Genomic DNA, 27,334 nt, shown 5'->3' on the forward strand with positions numbered 1-27,334 from the left:
GGGTATCCATCTCCATTCCATCCTTCCTTATTTTGTATTTGAACATTAAATCACACATTACTGTACATCACAACCCGGCTCTTGAATCTATTGATTGGATAGAGGCAACTATGTTCAGTCCCCAACTGATATCAATCAAAAACAGTGCTTCGTAAACTACAACCAGAAGAGCTTATGTGATATGTCTGGGACTCGTAACGCCACATTTCCCAGCTTGTGTGATCTGCGAGACCCATAGCATTGCTTAGTTTATATTGTTATAATCGGTGTCTGCTTTATGTTTTCGTCATATGGGGAAGAATGCTGGGGAAGCTCGAACCAGGTGAGCCATGTAATGAGGTCTCGCATATAAGGAAAAGATAAGTGTACGGGAAGCTCGTGTTACTTGCCTTTCAGTGACGGGTGCTGCTTACAGAAAACCAGCCTTTTTACTCAGAACTTGGCATGCATTCCAAAACGTACTTTTTCCACTGGATTGATAACTCTTGCCAGATGGGATAGTGCTTTAGAGCAGGGGCGGCCAACTCCAGTCCTCAAGGGCCACTAACAGGTCAGGTTTTAAAGATATCCCTGCTTCAGCATAGTTGGCTCAGTCAACGACTGGGATATCAGCAGAGATATCCTGAAAACCGGACCTATTCGTGGCCCTTGAGGACTGAAGTTAGCCAGTTCTGCCTTATGCCATCTGTTCATTGTGGCCATATTGGTAAAAAAACAAAAAAAAGTATACATTATGCATATTCTACAACATTCAATTAGTAAAAGAATATACCACTGGAATTTCATACGTACTATCCATTTGTAATTTAATATTTTGAGGTCCGTTTAAAAGGGCTGTAAAAAAATCATCTTCTAGTATTTTTCTTTTTTTCTGGGTAATCTCTTGCTGGCATGAAGCCTAAAAAAATACCATTTATAACCATCTATTATATACAGTATGTGCTAAATATTACCTTTGTACAGCTAAAGCTATTAATTCATTTATCTACTGTGAAATAGTCTGAGCCATCTGCTCCATTGATTTTAGATTTAGAAAATCAAGAGAAAAATAACCATATAATTTTGAAAATTTAAAAAATAGTATATTTGTCTACATATAAACTATTAAACACATGTTTAGTATGTACGTATGTAGTACAATTGTATCACGTGTATCCTCGTACAGGTACTATTACTCACTAACTAGCCTAAATACCTCATTCATTGTTTTAGTACTTCTGGGAATGTAATGGTGAACTAAGCTTCTAACTTGCCAAGAGTTAGCAAAGGCTGGTTAAAATGAGAAACCTGTGACCATTAAGCAATAATAACAAAGAGATGCCCTTTAAACAAATATATGGATTCATCATCGTAATAGCCCTGTCAGCATTTTAAATCTGTATGTAACAGATCAGGAGAAATCTCAATAACTAGTTTTTTTCCCCCAGTTCAGCTTGATGAAGATCCACAACATAAATTCCACTTTAAGGGTAATGTTATTGTGAGATTTCCTTAAATCTCCTTTTTCTATAATACTTATTGCAGGCACTTCAGTATCTCTTGCATGCTAGTTACAATGTGTTATACCAATGTTAAGATTATGTACATCGTCAAGTAAAAAAAAGTGTGAATAAACAAATTTTACACGACAAATAAAAATAAAAAAAACCCTCAGAAATAAGTTAATGTGGAAAACAGATCTGAGGTAACATTTGTCGTGCCTTACTGATCCAGTGTGAGCTTAGGAAACACTGCCCACTCAATAGGGCTAAATTAATTCTGCTCCAGTAAATTGCAAACCCTTGCAGGTGTGAATAGGCAAAGCAATGTTTGCGATATCCACCATGAAAAGGCATCTGATTGTGGTTGACATGGCAGTGACCAGTGACTAGCATTTTGTATGCCATCGAACCCTGCCTCTCCCTCTTTGCATCACTAGTTCTCCTGCTTAATACTGTTAACAGCATCAGAAGGTGAGTTATTTCATATAATCCTCTTTGTTTTGCTTTTTACTGTAACTGATTACGAGTGAGCCACTAGTAGACTTAAAAGGAATATGTAGTTGAACACAAACACAATCAAATATATTCTATTGTCCATAAAATGGCTGTAATGATGAGGGTTTTTGATTAATAAAAAAATAAAAATTCCTCAAGCAAAATACTTTCATGTGAAGGAAGTGAAATGTCATAGAGGAGTGTAAAGGATTTAAGACACTTTATTAACTTTAACTCCATCCCATACACATTGCGTGCACTATATTTTCATGGTGAAATATTAACAAAGCTAGTTTAATTGCTGCCATTTTTCACAGCCTAGGGAACGTCCGTTTCTTGGTCTGCGTTCTGGCCAACACGTGAGCATTCATCAGGTGAATTGTGGAGAGAAACAAGGGAGGTCCTCGTCATCGACCATTGACTTCCATTGGGACACACATTTTCCATGGTCCTTCATGAATAGGGACCATTGATGGGCACATTAGTCTACACCCCAATAAAGTGTGTTACTACTGTGAAGCGCTATGTACATTAATGGCACAATATAAATAAAGGCATGCATACTGTATGAGATGTAACTCATTTACACTACGACTCAATACATCTATTTTTTTCTTGAACAAATGGCCTTTACTTTTTCATGATCTCAAACTTACTATGAAACGTAAGTAGTTTCGTATGTTTGAAAAATATTAATGCATCATACTTCATGTCAGTTATTGGATATAGTCTTAACTTTTCTTAAAACTCATGTAGGTTTCTAACAACTACATCTTCAGAATGGGGTCTTTGCTTTAAAGCAACAGTATAACCATGGGGAAGAACCCTTAGATCAGGAAGCACTTCAAGGTGTTACTCCCAGCATTTGCTGGATATCCGCATGGTTCCTGGTCCTTTTTAGGACCCGCAATGTTCCCTTTACTCACTGGTCATGTTATCTTCCTGAAAATGTTATGGGCAACACACATTAAACTAGTTCTTGAACCATGGGGGGGTATGAGTTTCCAGTTTATGGTGCAGATTGTGGCTATATTGATGCCCAATGGTGGTGGCCACTGTACAAACATGAGCGTTACATGTTAATGCAGTGAGGTTGGTACCCTGGCAGTGATGGAATGGTGAAATAATTGCAGTCAGGAGCAATAACTGGCTAAAATATTTTAAGAAATTTGTATTTTTAGTACAATACAGACAACCAATAAAACATCCATCATATACTGAAATATAAGAACTGTGCATCTCATGAAAATGTTCAAATATTTAAGAAATGCATACTTATATAAAACTACTGTATCTGGATTTAGTTACACAGGGAAAAGCAGCCCTGCTTTTTGTTTGAGTGCGACATAGAAGACGGCTTAATTTCCTCGCCACTATTTACATACACATACGAGGGTCATGGAGAGTACATCACACTGAATACTGGATTCAACGACGATTGACTGCAGATTGTCCTAATCAGTGCTCCTGCAGAAGATCGCTGCTTCTGTCGAGAACGTTGTGAGTTTTTAGGTTGTTTGGTGGTGGTGTGAGACTTCACATTCACTCCGGCTTGCTTGTGATTGCTTCTTGGTGTGATTGTCTTCAGAACATTGGTTTTACGACGGGATGCTTTGCAGAATGTGATTCTGGTTTCCAGTCTGGTTGGAAAAAGTGAATATTAAAGGTCCGTGCCCAGTTAGCAAAGACTCGTTTCTCTGTAATAAAACGATGATGGCTTCCCTTTCTTCCACGCTCATGTGAAATGTACATGGTGCATTCATCTGGTCCCATGGGTTCGTAATAATGGTAAGGAACTGACGTGTGGTTGGGTGTCCTGTAGAAAAATAACAATACATGATCAAATGGCACAGAATTTCCATTTGAATGCTGTAGAAATTCGCGACTACTACACGTGTAAGCGTGGCTCGCACATTATTCAAAATTGTATTACACGTTTTTTTATCCACTTTAATGTATTTGGAACTATTTACACAAAGGGTAAGAGCTGTAGTTGATAATGCAATATAGGTAAAAACAGAATGTTTGCCGTTTGATAAAATCTCTTGCCAGACATTTGATCCATTTCTGTTTTCCCAGAATATCTCTAGCAGGGGCGGCCAACTCCTGTTGGTGGCCTTGTGGACTGGTCAGGTTTTTAGGATGTCTCTGCTTCATCAATCAGGTTGAGGCACCTGTGTGGAAGCAGGTATATCCTGAAAACCTGACCTGTTGGTGGACTTTGATGACTGGAATTGGCTGCCCATGCGTTATTGAGTCCCCAAATCATTCAAAAGGAGAATAAAAACTTTACTATTTTTAAAAAAAAAATTTTTAAAAGAAACTTTGGTTGGTGTGGGAATGAAATCCTAATTGTTATACTGGATCAAGAAGGAAAGAGTCTTCTCTGCAGTGTGTCATATCTTTTATTTTACCATCATAAAGATTATATATAGATGTTGCCGTTTGCAGCATATAGGTGCAATAAATGAACATTGAACCTGTGAGACCTGACACACCGCTTTGTACAATGTTTGAGATATATTTCATTTGGGGGGGTAGGGGGGGGAGAACCTGCAGAAAATCCATTGTTTTGATATTGAAATACCAGGCTTCAAACTCAGAGCTGTCTAATGGTGCAATAACATGGAGCTGTAATCATAATCTTCAATTTAAAACATTTACATCCCAAATCAATAGCTGTAGCAAATGATGAACATTGGATCAGTCAGGCATATTGTAGAATAGGAAGAAAGAACAGATGTATTTACATGGATACATCCTGATGTACTGAATTTTAATGCACAGCATAAGTCTTCCCCTCACCCCGAATGAATTTACCATATTATAAATACAAGCTTAAAATTCGTTCTATAGTTTTCTTTGAAATAAGTAACGTTGAGAGAATTGCTTTAGTGAACCAAGCCGACTCAGATAAAAACGTCAGGCAAATTACTAGCTGGGTTACATTTCACGCTGCTGGCGTGTGTAGAGGTGGGTCAAGCAAAAAAGATTAGTAAAGGGTACGGTTGGTGGATTTTATATTAAAGTATTACTGAATTCACAAGCACATCAGAATAATGAATATTGGATAGGTTTTCAATTTCATCACATTCTAAAATTACAAACTTTGAATATATTTTGCCTGGCATCAAAAAGATCAGATTTAGTTTTCTTTATACTGTTTTGCCATTTGTTTAGCAACTATTGCATTAGTAGAGTTATGTTTAGACAATGCAATAATTTGGGCTAGAAAGAACACATTTTCAAAGAAATAGATAATTAAAATTGGAATCTATTATTAAGAACACTCTCTTTGTGGGTCACGTTCCATCCTTTCGGCTCCCCCCAATGCTTCCAGAATGTCCAAATTAGACATCTGAATCCGCCGTAATCTCGCACGCGACTCCATATTTCCAAGATTAAGAATCCAGAATCGGATTTAAAATCAATTCTGATTGGTGGATTTCCCAAAATACATGTGGAACGGATTCCCCCCCACCCCCCAAATGATTGCTCAATCGTATTTTGGTAAAAAGACTGCAGAGAATCCACAGACCGGATTCTGACAGTTTCGCCCCCATGTCTACTAATTAGCAACTCTGTTATAAGATTTAGCAGGTCTTCACTGTATGTAAATAAAGGCATTTCGCATAAAATGTAAGCAGTGCGTCACAAAATAGGCATCAGAATACAGGAAATTATAACCCCTGTTCTAGAGGGCTGCAATACCCCACTATATCGTTTATTTTTTATAACCTTATATGAACCAGGAGGTCCTCTGGAGCTGGGCCGCAGCACATCCACCCCCAATACTTAAAAGAAAAATCAAAGATGGCTATGAGGGCAGCCAATCAGAAGCTGCAGGGTCATCTCGCCATGTCATGGATTTCTATTGGTCGTCAGAGTGAGGCTGACCCCAGTGGCCATCTTGTTTCTCCCAGACTGGAGAGATTATTTAAATATCTAAGGAACTAAGAGTGTCCCTGTGGCTTGGAGTTGAAAAGTTCAGCTCTGGGGTACACATTGTTTCAAAGAAGGTAAATACATATATATTCCTGTATTTGATATCCATATAGATATATAGAGGGAGAGATCACTCAAAATATATCAATCAGTACAGATTGCTGCTTATACAGCCTTTGCAATGAGCACATTTAACTCAGATTGCTGAATGCACTACCATTTGCGTTATAGCCTTTAATGTGAACATGTTTGGGTAATGTGTGTATATAGATATCAAACAAAGCAATCCAAAGGTCCACCGTAATCAAACTTGCACTGCAAACGGAAGGCAAATAATAATAATGTTCATCCTCCTACACCTGGATGAAATACAGAGAAATACAGAACTACAGTATAAGGTTAGAGTAATTATATTGGCAGGGCGGCAATCTGCAGCACAGAAATGAGGATATGAAAGTGGAGTAGTCTTGATAGGTTTTGGTGCAATGAAAAGAGACAATGGTTTGGAATAATAATGGTGCATCTCTCAACCCAGATCCTCTCATTTCCCATAAATGTGTTTCAGAAAGCACTGCCTTTTCCCTATACTGTTCTCCCCTAGCTCTTACATTCTAAAAATATACTAATACACATCTAACATGACATTCTGAAAAGAAGCAAGAGATTGAATGAACGTGCGATCTAAATTACTATCTCAGTATGTATAATGGTACACTCTACAGGGAGAGGTTGAATGCAGGACAGCAAATAAAGATGTATTTTTTTGCTACCAAGGGGGGGGGGGGGAGGGGGGGGGGTGGTGTGTGTGTGTGTGTGTGTGTGTGTGTGTGTGTGTGTGTGTGTGTGTGTGTGTGTGTGTGTGTATATGTATATATATATATATATATATATATATATATATATATATATATATATAAATATGAAAACCTCCCACTATATATATATATAGTGGGAGGTTTTCATTTTATCATTTTAGTTCCCTGTACTCCTCACTCCTGCTGTACTCAAAACTGGTCCATTGCGTTAACTGCTTTATTTCCAATACCTTTGAGACGTCCTTCATATGAAGAGATAAGATATCCATTTAGTTCCATGACAGCGATCACACTCAATCATTACTCTCCCAATTAATACTTCTATGGTTGGCCACTGTTAAGGTGTTCTAATCCTGGCAATAAACTATTCTAAATAAGAATGCAAAACAAGATCATTACTAGATAAAGTTCAAAGTATTGAAGCGTACAATGAACGTGGGACATTGATTTATGGTGCTGAAAATCAATTACAAAATATGTTCCTGCTACAAATAATTGTGTATGTTGGGAAGAAAACATATACTGTAGTGCGGTATGCATTTTGTCACTGATATAATGACTTACTGAGAACTAATCTAAACCGTATATATAAATATATATATTTACACTGGCGACACACTTTATTCGAGCTCGGCTAGTCCCACGAATTCGGGTATACCCGGGTGTATTGAGGTTTGTGACTGTTTTCTGCCCGAGTACATTGAGGTATTTTCCAGGCAGGGATTGAAGCATTTTATTCCCGCTGGCTGCAATACTGCACAGTATATATATATATATACACATATATATATATATATATATATATACACATATATATATATATCTATATATATATATATATATATATATATATACACACATATATATATATATATATATATATATATATATATATTTATATTTATATATATATATACTGCATTACAATTCATGAATTTATGCCATCTGGTAGACACGCGAAGCATTGCAGCCTATTAAATCCTAATCATTATCATTTAACAGATCAGCCGCCCGTCAGCCAGGCATGAACCCAGGCTGGGAAGGCAAACGCAACGGGGATTTTCTGGAGGGCGCGGCAGTTATAGAGGTCCCGTGCTCTCCCCCCAGGGATTTAAATTAAATGCCGGGGGACCGCGCGAGGCCTCTGTAACACACTTAGCTTATCTTCCAGCGACGCGTCGTCATGGCAACCCGATGTCAAATTACGACTCAGGGGTCACGTGACACCATGGCAACGTGACGTCACATGCCACCGCGTCATTTGATGTCGGGGCTGAGCAGGGGGGGTGAGCGAGCTGCAGAGGAGAGCAGGCCGGGGTGCTCACGGGGAAAAGTTTGTGCACCCCTGCCTTAGTGAATAAGGAATTAACTCCGGGAAAATAACGTTTTAAGTAGCGTCACGCCCTGATTTAACTAAGCTCCGGTCAGGGCAAATAACGTTCAGTAAAAGTAGTAATAACGGACGTTGCATATTTCATGCGTTTAATGCTTATCCACACAGGTAATATATGCAAAAACTACAAGCAATGTTTAACTCGCTAGCACAGGCTTAACCTCGGGTTAGAAGCGCACTACCTTGCGTTAGCTTCAAATAACATGGCTCCCATAACAACAAGTGACCCCAGTGACTGATTAACCTCCACAAACAAACCTTTATACGGCATGTGGGGAGATACCTGAGATATATGGTACTTTGGATATGCAAAATATATTTAAATTACTTGAATTAGCATATATCCAGGTACCTTAGTAAAATAGACTCCCCCACTCGCAAAACCCATATTTCAGGGTTTGGATGGGAATAACGCCACCTATAGGTAGAATCTAAAATAATCTCGCTGTGTTAACCTGGACGGCCGTTAGTAGATATGCGATGTTAGGGAGTGCGCTTCTTTTGCGTATCATTAGCACTAACGGGCAGAAAAATGTAACCATACTCCATGTGAAAGAGTAACAACGGGTAAACAGTAGATTGTTCTCTTTGTTCTGACTCAAGCACACTGTAGCAAGTGAGTAGAGACAGGCAGTTTAACCCACTCCCTGTAGATGCACACACTGTCCTTCTTTCTTTTGTACTTTTATTGTAAACACAACAATAACAGAAGGGGGGGGGATAGGACAGGTGGAAAAAGTAAGGGAAAGGCAAATTGCAATAACTTTACCAAGTGGTAGACAAGCCGTGACTATCCACACTGGTTGCTGGAACTAAAAGGAAACATGCTAGCCTGGACAAACGGGAAATAAGACCAGGTTTATACCAACTAGCAGGGGTTGGAAGGGACAGCTCAACTTACTGGGAAAAAGGGGCGTTGTTGAGAAGCCAACAGGGAAAGTTACGTTTGTTGCAACATTACACTGAGGCATAATGGCTGCCTCGGAACAGGGAAAATAAACATAATGAGAGGTTCCAGGACACTCTTTAAGTTTAATGGGTATGAGTTACAATTAACCCAACGTTAATTAAGGTTAGCATTATGTTAAATAGCTTAACGGGGCTTAGTACATCTGACCCATTGAATGGAGCTGAAATCTTCCCAACCACAGTGAAGCTGGTTTCCCTGCGTATTGTTAGGGGCCTGTGCTGTAAATGCAGATGTTTTTATTTCTTTATTTTATTAAAAAACATTTACATTTTTCCTATATTGGCAAGCATGCATAGAGATTCATATTACTAGCCTTAAATAAAAAAAAACAACTTAAAACACCAGGGATTGTTAGGGGTGTCAAATATTTGTCATTTCCACCTTTATAATTTTATGTTGAAATGACTCCAAATAAATGTTCAGAGACACACATTTAATTACACACAACAGCCAACCGTGATATGAGAGGACACGTTACCTGCAGAAATCTGGTGCCACCATTCCATAAATATTGATCCTGTCACAGAGTTCTAATGCAATAGTCATTGTGAACCAGCCGGTGCTAAGCCAAGTGTTGGAAATCTTCCTGAAAACAAAATATAAGGATTATATACTTAAAATACAACTAATGCTTAGACACAGTACTTGTTGTACTTCTTGGCATCCCCATTCTAAGCAACTTTCTTTTTTTTCCCACTCAACAGTTTATTACTGTCTTTAGTTTTGCATGGCTTCAGAATACCCGCATTCAGACTATTAGAAGTATGGAGACGTTATGTAGCGGAAGACTAAACCCCCAGATAAAAACACTGGGCATGAAAGAATGGAACTGAGTTACTGTTCCGGAGAGCTTACACTCTTAGGAGGGAGATTGACGGGAAAGTGCATGAGGTGTGACTGCGTGTTAGCAGGTCGCTGGGCAGTGAGCTGCGTGTGCGTAGGATTTGCAGGCCTGTTGAGCTCTGGAGCTGGAAAGGATCTTGGGGATCACAGAGAGGTATGCAATGCTGAACCCTGACATGCGAGGGGGGGGTGTGGGGGCACACAGTCCTTTTTACTAGGCCCAGGACAACAGGTTCAGCTGCCCCCCCTTACCCTCCCCTTCCAATCAGCAGTGCTGGCTAACAGCCATTCAATTGAATGGCAGTTCTCACACAAGCAATGCTGCGTCCTCGTGAATCTCCCTGCAAGTAATACACCAGGAGGAAAGCAGACCAGAAATGATCAAGAAGCAAATAGGTGCCAGGCCCGCTTCGGTGCCTCGGGGGTTTGCGTCTTGTCGCATTCTTTTTCAGAACATTCAAATTACTGAAAGCGTTATAATTAAAAGAATATATATATATCAATATATTTTGAAATGGTACAAAGCGTAACTAATGATTGTTGTACTGTCGCTGCTGAGACTTCAACACAGGATAATATTATGAATGTCCTGTCAACCAGTTCAACCATCTGTCACACAGATAATGCATTTAAAGTGATGGTTATCTTATTGCCCCCTATAAATCTGTTTACAAGGAAGTATAGAAATAACAGGGGGCTCTTTTAACATGCAATTTACCTCAACATTTGCTAAACAGATATTTATGTGTGACTGATGAATGTGTATTATATTTTTACTTTAAATGTACGTTTGTCACATTCTAGATGTAATTGATGGTCCAGAATCAGAGCTTCGTATGTTTGAGAAACCCAGGAGCAGCCAATGTTAAATCGCTGGGTTTAACCAAGCTAATGCCTTGTCCATCACAAGCTAAATAACAGGAATTTGGGGGAAATACCAATTCTAACAAATACGTGTCAAGCCTTTCATTAGAGGATGTGTTGACTGCTCTAAATACGTTGTACCAAAGGAATCCAAACGCACATAGCCCCTGTAAGCTCAGATCCCAAATCCACCACATCACTTAGATTGTGTCAAAAAGTGTGCTACTGGGATTGTGACCTCATGTGTAGAACAAAAGAGAGAACGCCTCAGTGCTACATCTAACGTGACATATTATATAGTTACATACTTATCTGTTAATCTTCTCATACGCAGGGGGTCATTTAGTTTAATTCTTTGGCCATAATACTTTGAGCTTGCAACCACATCACTCGCTCTCCCCACCTTTATAATGGCAGTTCTTGCTGTGTACCTGTGAGGGACCGGTCTATGAAAGCCAGCTCGGCCTCCATTAGAGAGAGTATCAGAGCTTTCTGCAGGCGCAGCAGTGTTTGGATCTACAGGTGGGCCGTACCAGGACGTGGTGGCAAGCTTAAAATACTGTGGCCAAAGAATTTAACTAAATGACCCCCTGCTTATAAGACAATAAACAGATAAATATTTAACTATATAATGTGCAGGGCGGATTTGAAAATCAGCCGCCCCATGGCACTTACGTGTGGGGGCCGACTCCTTATTGCCGCCCCCTTCTCCTGAACCGCAGCGTCAAATGACGCCACGGACGTCACCAACGTGACGTCGCACGGTATAGTGTTGCCATGGCAATGAGACATCGGGTGACGTCACGTTGGTGATGTCCGCGGCGTCATTTGATGCTGCGGTTCAGAAGGAGAAGGGGGGCGGCAGCAAGGGGGCGGCCGCCACATGTAAGTGCCTTCCCATCGGGCGCGATAAGCTGGAGAGGGAGAGCGCGGCAAATGTATACTGTGTGGGTGCGGACATTTTTGCCGGCCGGACCTATGAGAAATCCGCCACTGATAATGTAACAAGTTGGATGTAGCACTGAGGCTTTTTGTCTTTTGTTTTATACCAAAGGAATCCAATAAGACTTTGATAATAGAAAAGAACGAACCGGCAGTAATCTTCTCTCCGGGAGCGAGATCTTACTAGCTGCAGCAAGAGTTTATTTACGTTGAGTGTCCATTTGTAATCTTTATTTTAGATTATTGGTAATCTTTGCGCAGTCTTATTTCTTTCTCTAAGACTCTGATAATGCGTTATTAACATCCATATCTAAGTATACAGTATTATCCCCTGTTTAGTAGAAACGTATTTACCGAGAGTACCACCGTACACTGCTGGCTTTTATCGTCCCATTAAGAGGAATTGATCAGAAATGTTACTTTATTTTCTACAAAGAGTGAACATGGTGGTTTGATAATCCAGTAATGTACACTAAATTACAAAAACCGGGCTTCAGCTTCTGCTTCACCAAAGTCACGTTCATAATCTTTATGGATATGTTGTTCCTGCAGTTAGTTTAATATTGATGTATTTAATAATGATGCAGAGAGAATAAGGATGGCTGCCAGGAACTTTTATAGTACACAATGAGCTTTATTCACATCTGTTTATAAGACTCGCCATACAAGGACATTCTTCACGTTAAACATATTAACTGGGTGTAAATCATAAAGTTACTCTGTGCTTCTAGACCTGGTAGCTCTCACTCCTGGTGGGGATTTAATTATATATGTATATATATATATATGTTATATATGTTTCCTTTGGTATTGATTACATTGGCAATCTCCTGCATATTGTAACTACTGCCCCATCTCAGGTGGGCCTATGGCGGGAATACACTCTGTCCTCGGGGATCAATATCCTGTCACTCTGTACTGCATACCTCGTCCATGTATATTGGGTCGGGAGTTTACTTAGGACCTTCCGGTGGGGCCGATACGATTATGCTCCGGAGCTTCTACGCTGAGAACTCCCTGATGAGCACATGCTCGCTCCTCTTCCCGCATGAGAACAATCTTGGGCCATTACTATAGGCACTAACTGCATAGGGCACGTTCCTTAACTGAAAACAATAAACAGGGACAGGACACTCTTAATATACATACCTATATACAAACATATTTACAGGACTCATGGTGAGGCCCTCTGCCAGAACTCAGAGGAACCTGCTTCTAGAACATAGGGAAGATCTATATACACCCTTCTATCTCCGTATGGTAACATCACTGGTCACAAGACATGCAAGGGAATGGCAATCCCTTCTGCACAGTCATCCCATATCACATGATGGGGAAGGGCCATACCAGAGTGATCCCACCCGATTAACCCATTAAGACCATTAACTCCTTACATTACTTAGTAGTCCCCAGAGGGTGTTAAACTATCCCCGATCAAAACACGAGGTTGTCTCCAACATCCTTTAAATATACAACGGTGACGTTACAATATTTATACATATACAGTCTGAACACAGCATAATACATATAGCCGCATGCATTTTCTTTCTCCCTATACACAACACAAACACAGGCATGGCATGATAACAATAACACATTTGCATATTCAACACGATACAGGTTTTCAAATAAAATGCAGATACAATCACATCATGCCGACGGGGCAATGACCGGGTAATATAACACCGATTCTTATACTAGGACATTGGGCATGTGACGGTGCAGAGCTCTACATCGGAGGGGCTAGTGTTTAGCAATAGTAGGGTCAGGTTTTCTACATATTCCTCCTTTTTCATCGGGCACGGCCAAATAATAAAGCCTCTTAGACTCGTATCGTCCACTTATTCAACCTAATTGTGATAGATACTGTGGCCTATGTGTAAGATCCACATCTGCTTGTCCACGTGGTCCTTCCTCTTAGTAAGGAAGGCATGGCTATTGTGCGCAGCATAGGTCTACGTAGACAAAGGGGAACACAGGGAAAGGTAATTCCTGCTGCAGTTAGGGTGTAATAATTTAATATACAGTATTATACTCGCTTAGTTGGTAAGGTTCAGAGAAAAGGGGGGCGGGGGTTAGAACAAAAACACACAAGGGAAAATTCTGCATGAACTGCACCCAAACCCCAACATGATATAAGTAGTGTCTGGTACTTAGTGTCAGTGTGGCGGATACATCCTGGGAGTAGTGCGGAAACGCCAGGAGGGGTATGTTGTGCTGTGTAATTACTCAAGTGGGGAGAGGTACCCCTGTGCAGAGTGATCCCAGCACAACAGAGTATCCCAATGCTGGGTGATCTAGAACATTACTTTAAAGCTGCAGTTCAGGCAATATCCTGCATGTGTGTTTTTTTAAATAAATCAGTTCTGTAGTAAGAAAAAATACTTTTAGCATTTTCTGTTTTAAAAACAACAACTTTGAAAGACCAATTTTCTTGTATTTTATTTTAACAAGCATGCTTGTTCCTATAGCAACGATTTACATTCCCCATATTTAAAGATGTCGCCAAACTTTGCCAATCAATAGACGGAGAACGAATTGACCGGGAGCTATGCAGTTCTTTAGGTAAGTAGAGATTGCACAACTGAAACCATTGAAGTAAAAAAAAAAAACGGCAACCTGAACTGCAGCTTTATTAGGTGCTAATAGCAACAATAAAATAAATAATACTGTAGGGAAGGGACACAAACAAACAGACAACATATAACAGCTCATAGCATGAAAAAATATATACATAAGACAAAGATCCAGTGGGACAGGCGTGGGTGTTACATATTAACACCTCTCTGCGGAATCCCGTGGTCCCTTAAGACGAGATGCGAAAACCTGCACCCCCCTGCCTGCTTTCCTCCCCTGCTGTGCCCCCCCCCCCCCGCACCCCCCGGGATATCCCTGCTTTAGTACAGGTGGGTCAGTCTTTGACTGAGCCCCTGGTTAAGCCACCTGTGCTGAAATTGGGATATCCATAAAACCTGACCTGTTGGGGCGGAGTTGAGCCCCCCCCTTTAACGAATAATCCCCTAAATCCAAAATGTCAATGATTGGAATTGAGACTATGAATATCAATAAATAATGGGCAATTAGGCTCTATGAAGCAGTTTGTTAAATGTGGCCCCACCACTGTGATTGGGAGAAGTGACACTAGAAAGTAATTATAAGCCTGGTTTCAAGTATGAAGATGTACAACATATTATGCAAACATTTAATGAAAAGAAAATATATTGTGTGCTACAAACAGGAGAATAATACAATTAGTGATAAAAGAGAATAGTGATAAACAAAATTATGTCAAAAATAATATTTTTCAGTAAGATATTCTAAGGACTGTGGTAGCTTCTTGTACTTTACCAAAATTGCTTCCTGCTATTACATTCTTGCTGTGATCAGTGACACACTGTACACTGAAGCATTTTCTGTATGTAAAGTGTATCTTCATTTTCTAAATCACAATAAAGTAATGACATGTTTGCAGAGCAAAGTTGTATTTGCATAACCCCAAACCGCAGGGCATCAGTAAATTCATATGAATCTTCATTTCATTTTGAAATAAAATAGATCACTTTTTAATTGGACGGAAGATTGCATACATTGCTTTTCAACTGTACTGGTTTTGCATCTGAAGTCTGTGAAATCGAATCTTTTATTGTGGTTGTAGTAGGAAGGATTTTAGTACCTGACATGTCTTTAATCAATGTAAACTATTAATATATCGCAAAACATGGACAATACCACTGAGAGAGGTAATGGGTTTAACATATCCTTCTCACCTTCATACACCATAGGGTTACTTTAAGTTCACTGCGTAATTAGAACGCTAAATCGAAAACATGACTGCATGTTACATTGGGGGGGGGGGGCTGTTTTTCAATGCCGTGCTCAGAATAAATTCACAAATATGTTCCGGGTCAATAACAAGGAGCTTTCAAAATAACTATTCATCCCAAGGGCAGTACAAAGGACTCGGGGGCATCCCTTAAGGTCGGAGGAAAAGAGATTTTTCACTAGCAACGAAAGAAAGGGTTCTTTACAGTAAGGGCAGTTAGTGTGGGATTCATTACCCATGGAGACTGTGATGGCAGATACAATAGCTGTGTTCCAAAAAAAGGTTGGACATCTTTATAGAAAGGAAATGTATACAGGGATCTACCAAATATGTACTGTATACATGGGAAAGATGTTGATCCAGGGAGTAATCTGATTGCCAATACTGTATTTGGAGTCAGGAAGGAATTTATTTTCCTCTTATGAGATATCATTGGATGATATGACACTGGGGTTTTTTTTGTTTGCCTTCATCTGGATCAATATAGTGTAAGTACAAATATAGGATAAAGTATTTGTCGTCTAAATTTAGCATAGGTTGAACTCGATGGACGTATGTCTTTTTTCAACCTCATCTACTAAGTTACATACGCAAAGTAACCAGCTCGCCCCACCCCAAACAATCCATCTAAAGTTGCTCTGTGTTAAACCTACAATGCATGGGGTGCACAATTCAGGGGGTGCACAATTCAGGGGTGCACAATGCGGTGGGTGCAGATAAAGTGGAACACACCTAGTAATAATCCATTCTTCTTTGGTTTCACTTCACACATTTTCAGAAACCTCTCACAAGCAAAAATGACCCTGGGTTAAATGAAGCTACACAGGTCCCATGTATGTATACTATATCCAACCGCCTATATCCAACCACATGTGTTGCACTGTTCCCTTTTTATTTACCTACACTGTGATAATTGTGGATTTTTAACCATTCTAAAGTAGATGTGAACAAAAATGTTTACGAATTGATGAACTTCTTCTTTATCTCCTTTGCGTGTGATGGATTCATGACTTTTAATGGACTTCTTACCTGTGAAATGCTGTATCATTATGTATGTATGTATATCTTTATTTATACCGCTTCATTAATGTACATAGCACTTCACAACAGTAATATATGTGACAATCATATGAATAACAAATAATACAAATAACACATAAAGGGGAGAAGTGCTTCAGACATTAAAGTAACATTTAGGAAAAGGAGTCACTGCTCCGAAGAGCTTACAATCTAATTGGTAAGTTGGAAGAACGTGCAGGGACGGTAGGAGGGTGTTCTGGTAAGTGCATCTTCAAGAGGCGAAGGATTATGGATGAGATGTACTATATACTACTCATATGCTTCGTTAAGCAGGTGTGTTTTAAGATGGGCCTTAAAGGTGGATAGAGAGGGTGCTAGTCGGATATTAAGGGGAAGGGCATTCCAGAGGCGTGGGGCAGTCAGTAAGAAAGGTTTAAGGCGGGAGAGGGCTTTTGATACAAAAGGGGGTAGAGAGAAGACATCCTGAGCAGAATGCAAGAGTCGGGATGATGTATAGCAAGAAATTAGGGCTGAGATGTAAAGAGGGGCAGGAGAATAGCAAATTCATTGTTATCATGCACTCTACATAGAACACACACAATGAGGAACATTGTTTGGCAAAGCAAGCATTTACCTGTCTTTTCCAGTTTCTTTTTTGAAGAGGTCATCAAACTGAAGCATCTTGTGTCGTGTAATGATATGTACTTTTAATCGTGGCAGTATCTTGTTTATCAGCTGCAGATTATTATAAACCAAGCCTTTTCCGTCTCTACGCATATAGCTGCTTGGACCCCAAAAGATGAAAACGGTGCCTTGGCTCATATTTAACAGTTCATTGCGATTTCTCAGTATCCGCTGAATGCTGGAGTGTGCAACCACTCGCAGGCTTGTTTTGTTGCCAACATCTTGTCCATAACCCCTTGTGGGAGCGTCATTCATACGTATTACACAATCGGTCTGGTCGATCGTATCACCCTGTTTGCTTCCCAGCAGGTGCCCGGAGCTAGTTACCAGCGCACAGTTCTTGCAGTGCATTTTCAGGGGCTGCAGAAGAAAAAGTAGAATATGTGTAGATCGAAAAGAGGTTTTCCTTTTCACCGACTATAAAACTGCAGCACTAATTGTATTATTTCAGGGCTTGCATACTGTCAGGTTTCAACAATCCTTTTTTCTCTAAAGACTAAGGCACCCTAGACACTGTGCACAGTTACAGTGTGGTTATAAGCTGGTAAATCAATTATTTAATACCCAACAGCACAGACAAATATTATGTTTAGTTAATGTTTACAGCAAACTAAAAAAAAAACACTTCTGGGTGCATGTGCATGTCTCAGACAGGGCTGCAACCCTGCCTTTCCCCATTATCTCTTAGCAGCCAGGGATTCTGGGTAATGACATGCAAATGAGCACTCACTATTTCACTCTGCTTCTTGTCAATTTCAACATAGACCCCTATACGCTTATGCCTGCCGCATTACACAGCTTTTTCAGCACAGCCTGGGTTAAAGAAGTGCAGAGCCAGTAACCCTGCTCACAGACAGCTATGTAATATGTTTAACATAGTTGTATTTATTTATTTGTAAAGCCTGATTAATACTAGCTTTGTTCTGGACACTGTGAAACTGGGCAGTGTCTTGCATTTCAAGGGCCACTTTCGCCATGGCTGTAGTGTAATTGAAATCAATGTTTGCTGTTCCAGGAGGTTTTCTGTGACCTTCGTATCAAAACTAGCCATTCACCTATTGGCACAGATGCATTATGTAGTGATAACGTCTTCCCAAAGCTAGGGAAAAGTTTGGTCTAATTCAAATAAACGAGTAATATTTCCTCCAGCACAGGGAAGAATTCCCACTTTCTGAATAAGGGACATTGCATCTGAAGTCAAATCATACATTAGAGTAATAAAAGCCCTACTTTCTATAGGGATTCTTTTCTTGTTTCCTCAAAATTGTACCCAGCTTTGCTGCAAAACTTTAATACAGGGGGTCTCAACTCCAGTCCCCAAGACCCCCCAACAGCTCAGGTTTTCAGGCTATCCCTGGTTCAGCACAGGTGGCTCTATCAGTCCCAGCGTCAGCACAGGTGGTTCAATCAGTGGCTCAGTGACTGAGCCACCTGTGCTGAAGCAGGGATATCCTTAAACCCTGACCTGTTGGCAGGGCTTGAGGACTGGAGTTGCGGACCCCTGCGTTCATACCGTACATAGAGGCACTTGGATGTGATGCACTCTTTGCTGGTTCCTGGTTAACAAGTCTCCAAATGATTCTTTATTTTCCTTTGAATTTCTGCCAAAAACATGTCTGCTGCAAAAACAAAGCTGAGAGTAACTCACAACGTCCATAAAGAAACCTTGTTTCCACAGCACGTGTCAACATTCACAAAGATGTCACTTTTAAGCCTTTTTATTACCAACTTTGAGAATGTGCTGCAATTAAAATGTTTTTCTTCGACTTTTCCTTGATCCCTGGCTTTCAGCCCACACAAGCCCCACGCGACATTTGTGTTTGCAAAGAACTCTTGACGTACTTCGGAAGGAACCGGCGAACGTTAAACAGAGCGATGCTAATTTTGATTGTTCGTGGTGTTAAACTACAAAGACAAGAAACAAGATGCAGCACCAAGAAGTGAGAGAAATCGGATTATTCAAATCTGTTAAATAGATTTAAAAACTGACACTAACGGCCTCATGCAGAGAGCAGCGCTAACAGGGAAAGCGGCATGTTTTGGCGAATTCTGCCTTGAGAAAGGCAGATAATGGCAAGTTTTAAAAAAAGCGCCATTTTTTTTTTCTTGAAACTCGCCGCGCGGCCGGTGGAGGAGAAAAAAAAAAAAAATGATTTCTTTCCCACTAGTTTCAACAGCGCTTATATCGCTGGTTGAAACTCTCCATATGCAGAAAGGATTGTAAATGCAGTTTTATGCCCTTTCTGCATATGGAGAAAAAAACTCTCCAATAAAGCTAAATTTTATTCCCCTCTCCAATTCTAAATAGCGCTGCTCTCTGCATGAGGCCCTATGTTTGTGATTACAGGCTTCTGCATCTCACTTATTTATTTTAATCACCTAATGTATGTACAGGCAGTCCTCGGTTATCCGACACAATGCGTTACTCAAAATGCCGTTGGATAGCGAAACGTTGTAAAGCGAAACACGTTTTCCCATAGGAACACTGTTTAAATGAAAGGTTCCGCTCCCGAAGGCATTATTAACACTAAAATACACCAAATATTTTACGCAGGCAATAAGATATGCAGCACACACAAATTATATAGTGTATATACTGTAATATATATATATATATGTATGTATGTATGTATGTATATATATATATATATATATATATAAAACATAATAAATAATATATTATATAGTATAATATAATATTACATAGTATAATATTATATAATATATATATATATATATATATATATATATATATATATATACAAGCTCTTATGACGCTTTGCAACGTTGTTTATGTGTATATATATATATACACATAAACAACGTTGCAAAGCGCTCTGCAGACCGGGGAATTCGGCTGCACGCGCCACCAGCCTCGCAGACGCGCGTGCAGCGCAGGCACTGGGGGCCGAAGCCTAAGTGTGTGTGTTGAGAAGGGGGTCTTACCTCCTGCAGTGTTGCATTGTCATGGCAACCTGATGCGTTGCCATGATGATGTGACGTCACATGACTCCGCAACATCTTGACGTCGCTACGCTGCAGGAGGAGGGCCACACTTCAATTGCCTGGGCCAGCAGGTAAGTACCCTTACCTACCTCTACAGGGGGGCACTGCTGCCAGCGTGCTGCCCTGGGCCCTGCTAATAATAATAATATAACACATAATCGGAAGCAGTGCTTCAGATATAACAATAGGAAAAGTAGTCCCTGCCCCGAAGAGCTTACAATCTAAGTGGCAAGTATGAAGAACTTACAGAGACAGTAGGAGGGTGCATCTGCAAGGGGCCAAGGTCAGTGCATATGAGATGTATATTATCAGCCACGGAGCTACTCATATGCTTCGTTACAGAGGTGTGTTTTAAGATGTGTCTTAATGGTGTAGAGAGAGGATGCTAGTCGGATATTGAGGGGAAGAGAGTTCCAGAGGTGTGGGGCAGTCAGTGAGAAGCGAGAGAGGGTTTTAGCTACAAAAGTTACAGACAGAAGACATCCTTGAGCAGAACGCAGGCGTTGGGCAGGTGTATAGTGACAAATTAGCACTGAGATGTAAGGAGGGGCAACCTTAAAGGAGAGGAGAATTTTGTAAGTAATATGGATTTAAAAGGAAGCCAGGAGAGGGATTTCAGCAGGAGAAACGCTAAGACAGATTTAGGAGAGACTACAATGGTTCTATCAGCAGCGTTTAGGATAGATTGTAGGGGTGACAGGTAAGAGACAGAAAGGTGAGGCAGTAGAAGGTTACCAAACGGGAGAGAATAAGGCAGTAGAGTAGTCTAGGAAAGGGCGTACCTAACACTTTTTCTTATCCAGGTTCAGTAGAGCATACGTTAAAATTAAGTAACTTCATTTATCACTGAATTAATGGTCTAAAAAGATTCCCAGAAGTTACCATGAGCTTGACTCAGATATAAAATAGTACAAGAAATTCTGACAACATAAAACTAAACACAGCTATAGCCGTCTGTTTTTTTTTTATGCAGCATTCAGTCACCGAGAAGTTATGTAATCCATTCTTAGTGAAAGCTGAAACATTCATACTGCCAAGTGTTGACAAGGTAGTGGATGAAATGTAACACTCACTGTGCAGCGGGAAAAATAGCAGTTTATTAAATTACTTTTTATTACGTCACATTCTGCATTGTGGTATTTAGCCGCCCCTGCAAATGATAAACTGCTAAACATTGGCAGATAAATAGCATTTTAAATAAACTACAACCAAAAGAAGCGCAAACCTCCTTAGGCTGCGCTTATAGTGCCGGCGACGCAGCGGCGACGTCAGGCTGCGGATCCTGGAAAAATCAAATCACGATGACTTCCAGCGATCGCGACCCAGCCGTCGCGCCGTCACGTCGCGCTTACTATAAGCGCACGCGACGGCGGCAATGCATTTGTTTTGACATGATGTCGTGTCGCTGTTGCCGTCGCCGGCACTATAAGCGCAGCCTTAGTGTGATCCAAGTATGTAATAGTAAAAAAGTTTGAGATCATTTTCTATAGATTACAGATGAAAAGACATGTCCTACAAAACTGTATATAGAACTAAGAGCGTATCTGGCAAGGTTTCAGCGTCAGTGGAAGCGTCTCACAAATGCCCCTTATTGTTTCCTGGAGCTGTGTCCTCTCTGTATGTGATGCAAGAAGCATGCTGATGTCACTGCCAAAAGGGTGATGGTTCTACCCAACGCGTTTCATCGCTTAGCAGCTTCATCAGGGGTTGATTGTCAATAGTGAGGAGGGTGTTTATATAGCAGCTGGTTGCCATGGTAACATCTAATTGGCCTATTTGAATGTCTGACGACAAGCTTTAACTATGGGAGCAATGCTTAAACAACACATTCTCATTTACTAGGCAAGAGAGGGTAAATAAACAATATTATACATATATTATGCACATGTATACTTCCATAGAACATATATAGTTAAAAAATATATCAAATGCAAAAGTATAGAGAATATAACATGCAAAATGTAATTTTGTTACCAAATCACTTTCATTAATGAAAGAAAAAATTTGAAGGCGAGGATGAATATATGATAAGCACCGGCATGGATCCCAATGTGACCAAAAGGCTCATTTTTTTTACCAGAGATATTTAATACTAGATAATGATGGGTTAAATTCCACGTCTGTTGTGGCTAGAACCCACAAATGACATTACAGTATGTTGACCCTGTACATAAATCATGGAGAACAAATGAAAGTAAAAGTACACACTATATATATATATATATATATATATATATATATATATATATATATATATATATATATATATATATATATATATATATATACTCTATAAACACATTAAAAAACATTTATTGCTGCAGTTCAAGCTACTGTTTAAAAAAAAAATCCATTCGATATGCGCATCAATACAATCTGCACAATGACAAGTGATTAGCTAAGTTGCCGATCGATCCGTTCTTCTGTGATTGATCGGCGAAGATTTAGCTCGGGGGTTCAATAAATCTCTGTCAGTGCAGCAGAAGAAGACCCAAGATGCAAAGCTCTGTGGGGAAGATCATGTGACCAGGCAGTCACTAGATACAATTGGTTCACTGCTAGAGAGCGGGCAGGGTTCAAGTGCCAGAGCCTGTTTCAGAAGAGTAAGGGAATATGACTTTGTAAATGGTTGCTGTAGAAAGACAAATGCTTGTTACATTAGAATACATTAAATATGTCTTTAAAAAATTTTTTTTGCAAAAATAGGTGTACAGCGCACAGCCAAGGGCCAAAAAAAGTGAGGGTCAGTATGATGAAAAACTAATTTATTTAGACAAACATAGTAAAAAACTGAGTTCTAATACTCTCCTACGCGTTTTATGCGCAATGGCACTTTATTATGGCCATTGCGCACGAAACGCGTAGGTGAGTATTAGAATTTCCGATTTTTACTATTTTTGTCTAAATAAATTAGCTGGCCAGCGGAGGAGAGATCTGCATGGTGTTCGCGATGTCCGGACCTCATCTTTTTCATTTTTTCTATTATTATTATTGTTGTTATAACTTTTTTAATTTTTTCTATTAATTTTTTCCAGCAATTGTAGCCTATTGTATGTTTTGTTTTTTTTGCTTTTATAGAAGATTCCGTGACTGCTTCTTATCCTTTTCCCAAAAATGTAAATTTTACCATTTTACTTTGTATTTCAAATGCAGTTTCGGAAGAACAATTTCTTCTTAATTGGCTGAATTGGCTACAAGGAATATTTTGTAGCCAAATTAGATGGTTGCTTGAGGCTTCTATATAGTTATCGACAGGTTTGGAATAGATACCAGTTTCAATGTTATTATGATTTCCCACTGAGTGTGTGAGATCAACAAAATCAATAGAATTATTATTACATAAGTACAAATCAAACCCATTGAATTGTTATTAAAGTGACCAAATAAATCTTTATGGGTACTCTCACTACCCTTCCAAATAATAATAAAGTCCTCTATTAAATGGCCATATAGGTCAAAACTCACCCCATGTGGGTTATTAGCACATGTTCCCCCCTCCCAAAAAAAACATAAATAGGTTTGCATAACATGGGGCGAATCTGGTCCCCAAGGTCGTTCCACCAATCTGTAATAAAACAACTTTTCAAATGAAAAGTAATTGTGGGACAAAATAAATGATGTACGAGATATAAGAAAATCCCTCTGAATGGGAGGCTCACACTTATTTTGTCTGTTGATCGTTTCTTGGATGTGGCTAAAGTCATGTGGTCAAAGTGGTCCATTTTTTTGAAGAATCCCATACAATCGGATTGGTTTATTCTTATCCATTCACCAGGCACCAGGTGGATTTTCTTCACCACGATAACTTTCTGCATTTGACTTTTGATACTGTTTGGTTGGGACACAGTCAAACTTTTTGATTTTTTACATTTTTTGAAAGATCAGTATCTGAGATTAGCAGACATATCAATTCCACCTTTTTTTCATTGGGATTGATATGTATTATTGTTTGTTTGTGTTTAACTGTTACTTTTCATATTTATTTTGGTTAATATTCTAATCTCTTGCATTGGTTTTATTTTTGAGTGTCGATCCTCCCTATAGATGGATTAGCACTGCATTTTCACTCATACAGTATACTACCACAATATATATATATATATATATATATATATATATATATATATATATATATATTTCCTCTTGTTTCAAGGCTCTGACACTCACTTATATTTAATATACTTAGCTATAGCATCTGTTTACAGAATCACAATTTGCTCTGTATTTATTTGTTTTTAGTTTTTTCTTGGGCTTTTGAATTAAACCGTTTTTTCGTTGCGGTCAAGTGAAAGGGCCATTGTAGAGGTAATGTGTGTTATTTATTATTAAGTGCCAATAGGCATTACCGCGTGGAAACTTTCCCTTGCTGTGCTTGAATAGGAAATTCCTTGAAGTGCTGCTAATTGGCAATACTGCACTTTAACGAATAACCTCCAATGTTGCAGTGTTTGAAGGAAAATATTATGCTGAGACTAAGAGATAAGCTGAGTTTGATCCAGTCACTTATCTTATCCCCATGTAACTCAGGTGCTAGAATATCGATTGTAAGCTCTGCAACCAGCTCCCTTTGACTCTATATAAAAGTAAGTTGTTATTACTGTAACTAATGCCCAATATTCCTGTCATATTTTCCAGTTTTTCACCTGCAGTTTGGTAACTTTTACAAGTCTTCACTTAAAAACAATGTTTTTTGTTTCCACTGAATGCATTTGCAGGTCGACTTTCCCCAAACTGCTTCACGACTAATTTAATAGAGTGTAAAAACTCTGCCAACTTTGAGCATATTGATGTTTATACAAAGGTTTTCTCCCGGAGCACATTATGTTACTGGCCAGTCTTTAAACAGGTGTTTTTGCTACCAACAATATACAATCTGTTAGTGACTTTTTTATGCATTCTTCTCAGCATTGACTATGGGAGAAGAGACGCTGTCACTGATGGGGCTGATTACAACGTGGCAGAGCTACTTCTTATACGACTTGCAATAGATGTAAGGGACAGCCCTGCAAATTGTTAGCACATATAAAGCTGAGATTTACAGAGCGGTTTCCATTCTGCTTCCAATAAATGTGTCCGGAGAGGAAGATTAGCATCAATCATGTCCTTATTGGTGTGGGAGATAGGCTACAATGATAGCCCAGGGCTATCAACCAGAGTAATGGTCAAGACAGAAAAAGCAATCAGAGAAGAGAGAAGAATATGTGGCTAAAAGAAGGAATGGGAAGAAATGTGGAGAAATACATCATAATGATGAATATCTCTTGTTATATAGGACAGGGGCACACGTGAACAATACAGGCGCTGAAAGAATGGTTATGGCACGTTGTTTATCTAACACACGACAGAAAGACATACACGTCACATCAACTTCACATTGTTCATTGACTCTATTAGTAAAATAAAAAAAGAGCAATAAAAGGAACCGCCAAATGATCTTGATTTTGTACCTTTGTCACGGCCGGAGCTCAGAAAACAAAAAGTCATTTCAAGGGTTTATAGGTTTAAATATGTGCAGTGGCTGGATTCCTTTGCTGCTCTCCTCGGAGGAACAACGAAAATCGATAGAAACAAAACTTCTTTTAAATTGAATAACAAGGAATCCCCTTTATATATATATATATATATATATATATAACATATATATAACATATATATATATGTAACAGTTGTTCTCCCACCCTCTGGGATATTTCACTGTTACCTGGTGTTGTTGTGCTGCTCACCTGCTACACTTACAGGATACTGAGTGTCTGCCAGTGTTAGTTGGGGGACAAACAGGACAGGCTTTAGGGTTCTTCTCAGTTCGTATGGTTGCAGCGCCTCCATATCCAGCAGGACCCAACAGAGCTGGGTGCAGTTCCTGCAGGAAAACCCTCTTGCACTCCCCCTGGTAAACTGCAGTCTCAGGCAGGAGTATAAAACTAAGGATGGTTCTTTATTCTTCATACCAACATGTTTAATTCTGCATACCAACATGTTTAATTCTGCATACCAACATGTACACTCTGTTCTCCCTCTGGTCCCTGGAATCAACACAAGGAGCTTGAGGCCCCAAAGATCAATCCTCTGCACTCCCTTGTGGAGTAAGGGGCAGTATCCCACTCCCCTGTGGTAGGGCAAGAAAGGTGGCCAGAGCCCTGGCTCCACTCTTCCAACTCTCAGCACAGAACAGACTACAATTTGGATCTGAAGCCCCTTATGTACCCAGGGGGAGGTTCCCAGGTCTGAGCCCCTGATAGGGCAGCACACAGGCATTAGGCCCCCCCCCCCTGTCACTCCAGGGAGTTGTTTACTGCTGCAGCAGCAAGGGCGTAGATTTAACCCTAACACTACCTGTGTGCTGGTACCAGGGCTTAGGTGTTTGGTAGGGCAGATTAATAGCCAAAAGGATACATGGCTACATATATATATAGATATATAGAAACAGTATATAGTTCCCTGGTGAAGTCGCTTAGCAGTGATGAAATGTTTGCCGACGGAGGAACGTGAGGTTGCGATCAGGATCATTGTGTAATACACAGGACGCCCATACCTCTTCCAAGCTTGGATGTCGGAGAGCGGAGCCACACTGCCTGACAAACCATGAGGAAGGGGACACATCCTCGTCTCAATAATATCCGACGTATCTGGCCGGGGATTGTGAGAATGTGTCTCACAATGCACATTAACACTATCTCCGTGGGTGTTTTACACCCTTATTGTATATGTAGTACCCTGTGCTGTAAATTGTCTACATGTTCCTGTTGTAAAGCACTGCATATGGGGGTTGCACTATTTAAATATAGGTTAGTTTTAATACCACTTAAATATAGGTTATTATTAATACCACTTAAATATAGGTTATTATTAATACCACTTAAATATAGGTTATTATTAATACCACTTAAATATAGGTTATTATTAATACCACTTAAATATAGGTTATTATTAATACCACATAATAATAATAATGATAATTAAACTGTTCTGCACCATTCTAAATACTAGGACTATAATTATTTTGGTAGAAAACAGGCTATAAATGATCTCACCCTCTCTGGAAGAAGCCTCAGC

The 27,334-nt window shown here is 39.6% G+C and overlaps 1 protein-coding gene across 2 annotated transcripts in view; it reads right to left on the bottom strand.

Annotated features, from left to right (window-relative positions):
• Window positions 1-3,123: 3,123 nt before the first annotated feature.
• Window positions 3,124-27,334, bottom strand: part of ST6GALNAC5 (ST6 N-acetylgalactosaminide alpha-2,6-sialyltransferase 5) — a 91,047-nt gene continuing 66,836 nt past the window's right edge. For both annotated transcript variants that reach the window (XM_075615769.1, XM_075615768.1), the window contains 3 exons: window positions 17,226-17,635; window positions 9,578-9,685; window positions 3,124-3,792 (listed from right to left, as the gene is read on the bottom strand). In XM_075615769.1, coding sequence (XP_075471884.1) covers window positions 3,561-3,792; window positions 9,578-9,685; window positions 17,226-17,635 — 750 coding nt within the window. In that variant the 3' untranslated portion in view covers window positions 3,124-3,560. The remainder of the gene's footprint in view (window positions 3,793-9,577; window positions 9,686-17,225; window positions 17,636-27,334) is intronic.

Source organism: Ascaphus truei, chromosome 10 (assembly GCF_040206685.1).
Source record: "Ascaphus truei isolate aAscTru1 chromosome 10, aAscTru1.hap1, whole genome shotgun sequence".
In the NCBI taxonomy this organism is placed as follows: Eukaryota; Metazoa; Chordata; class Amphibia; order Anura; family Ascaphidae; genus Ascaphus; species Ascaphus truei.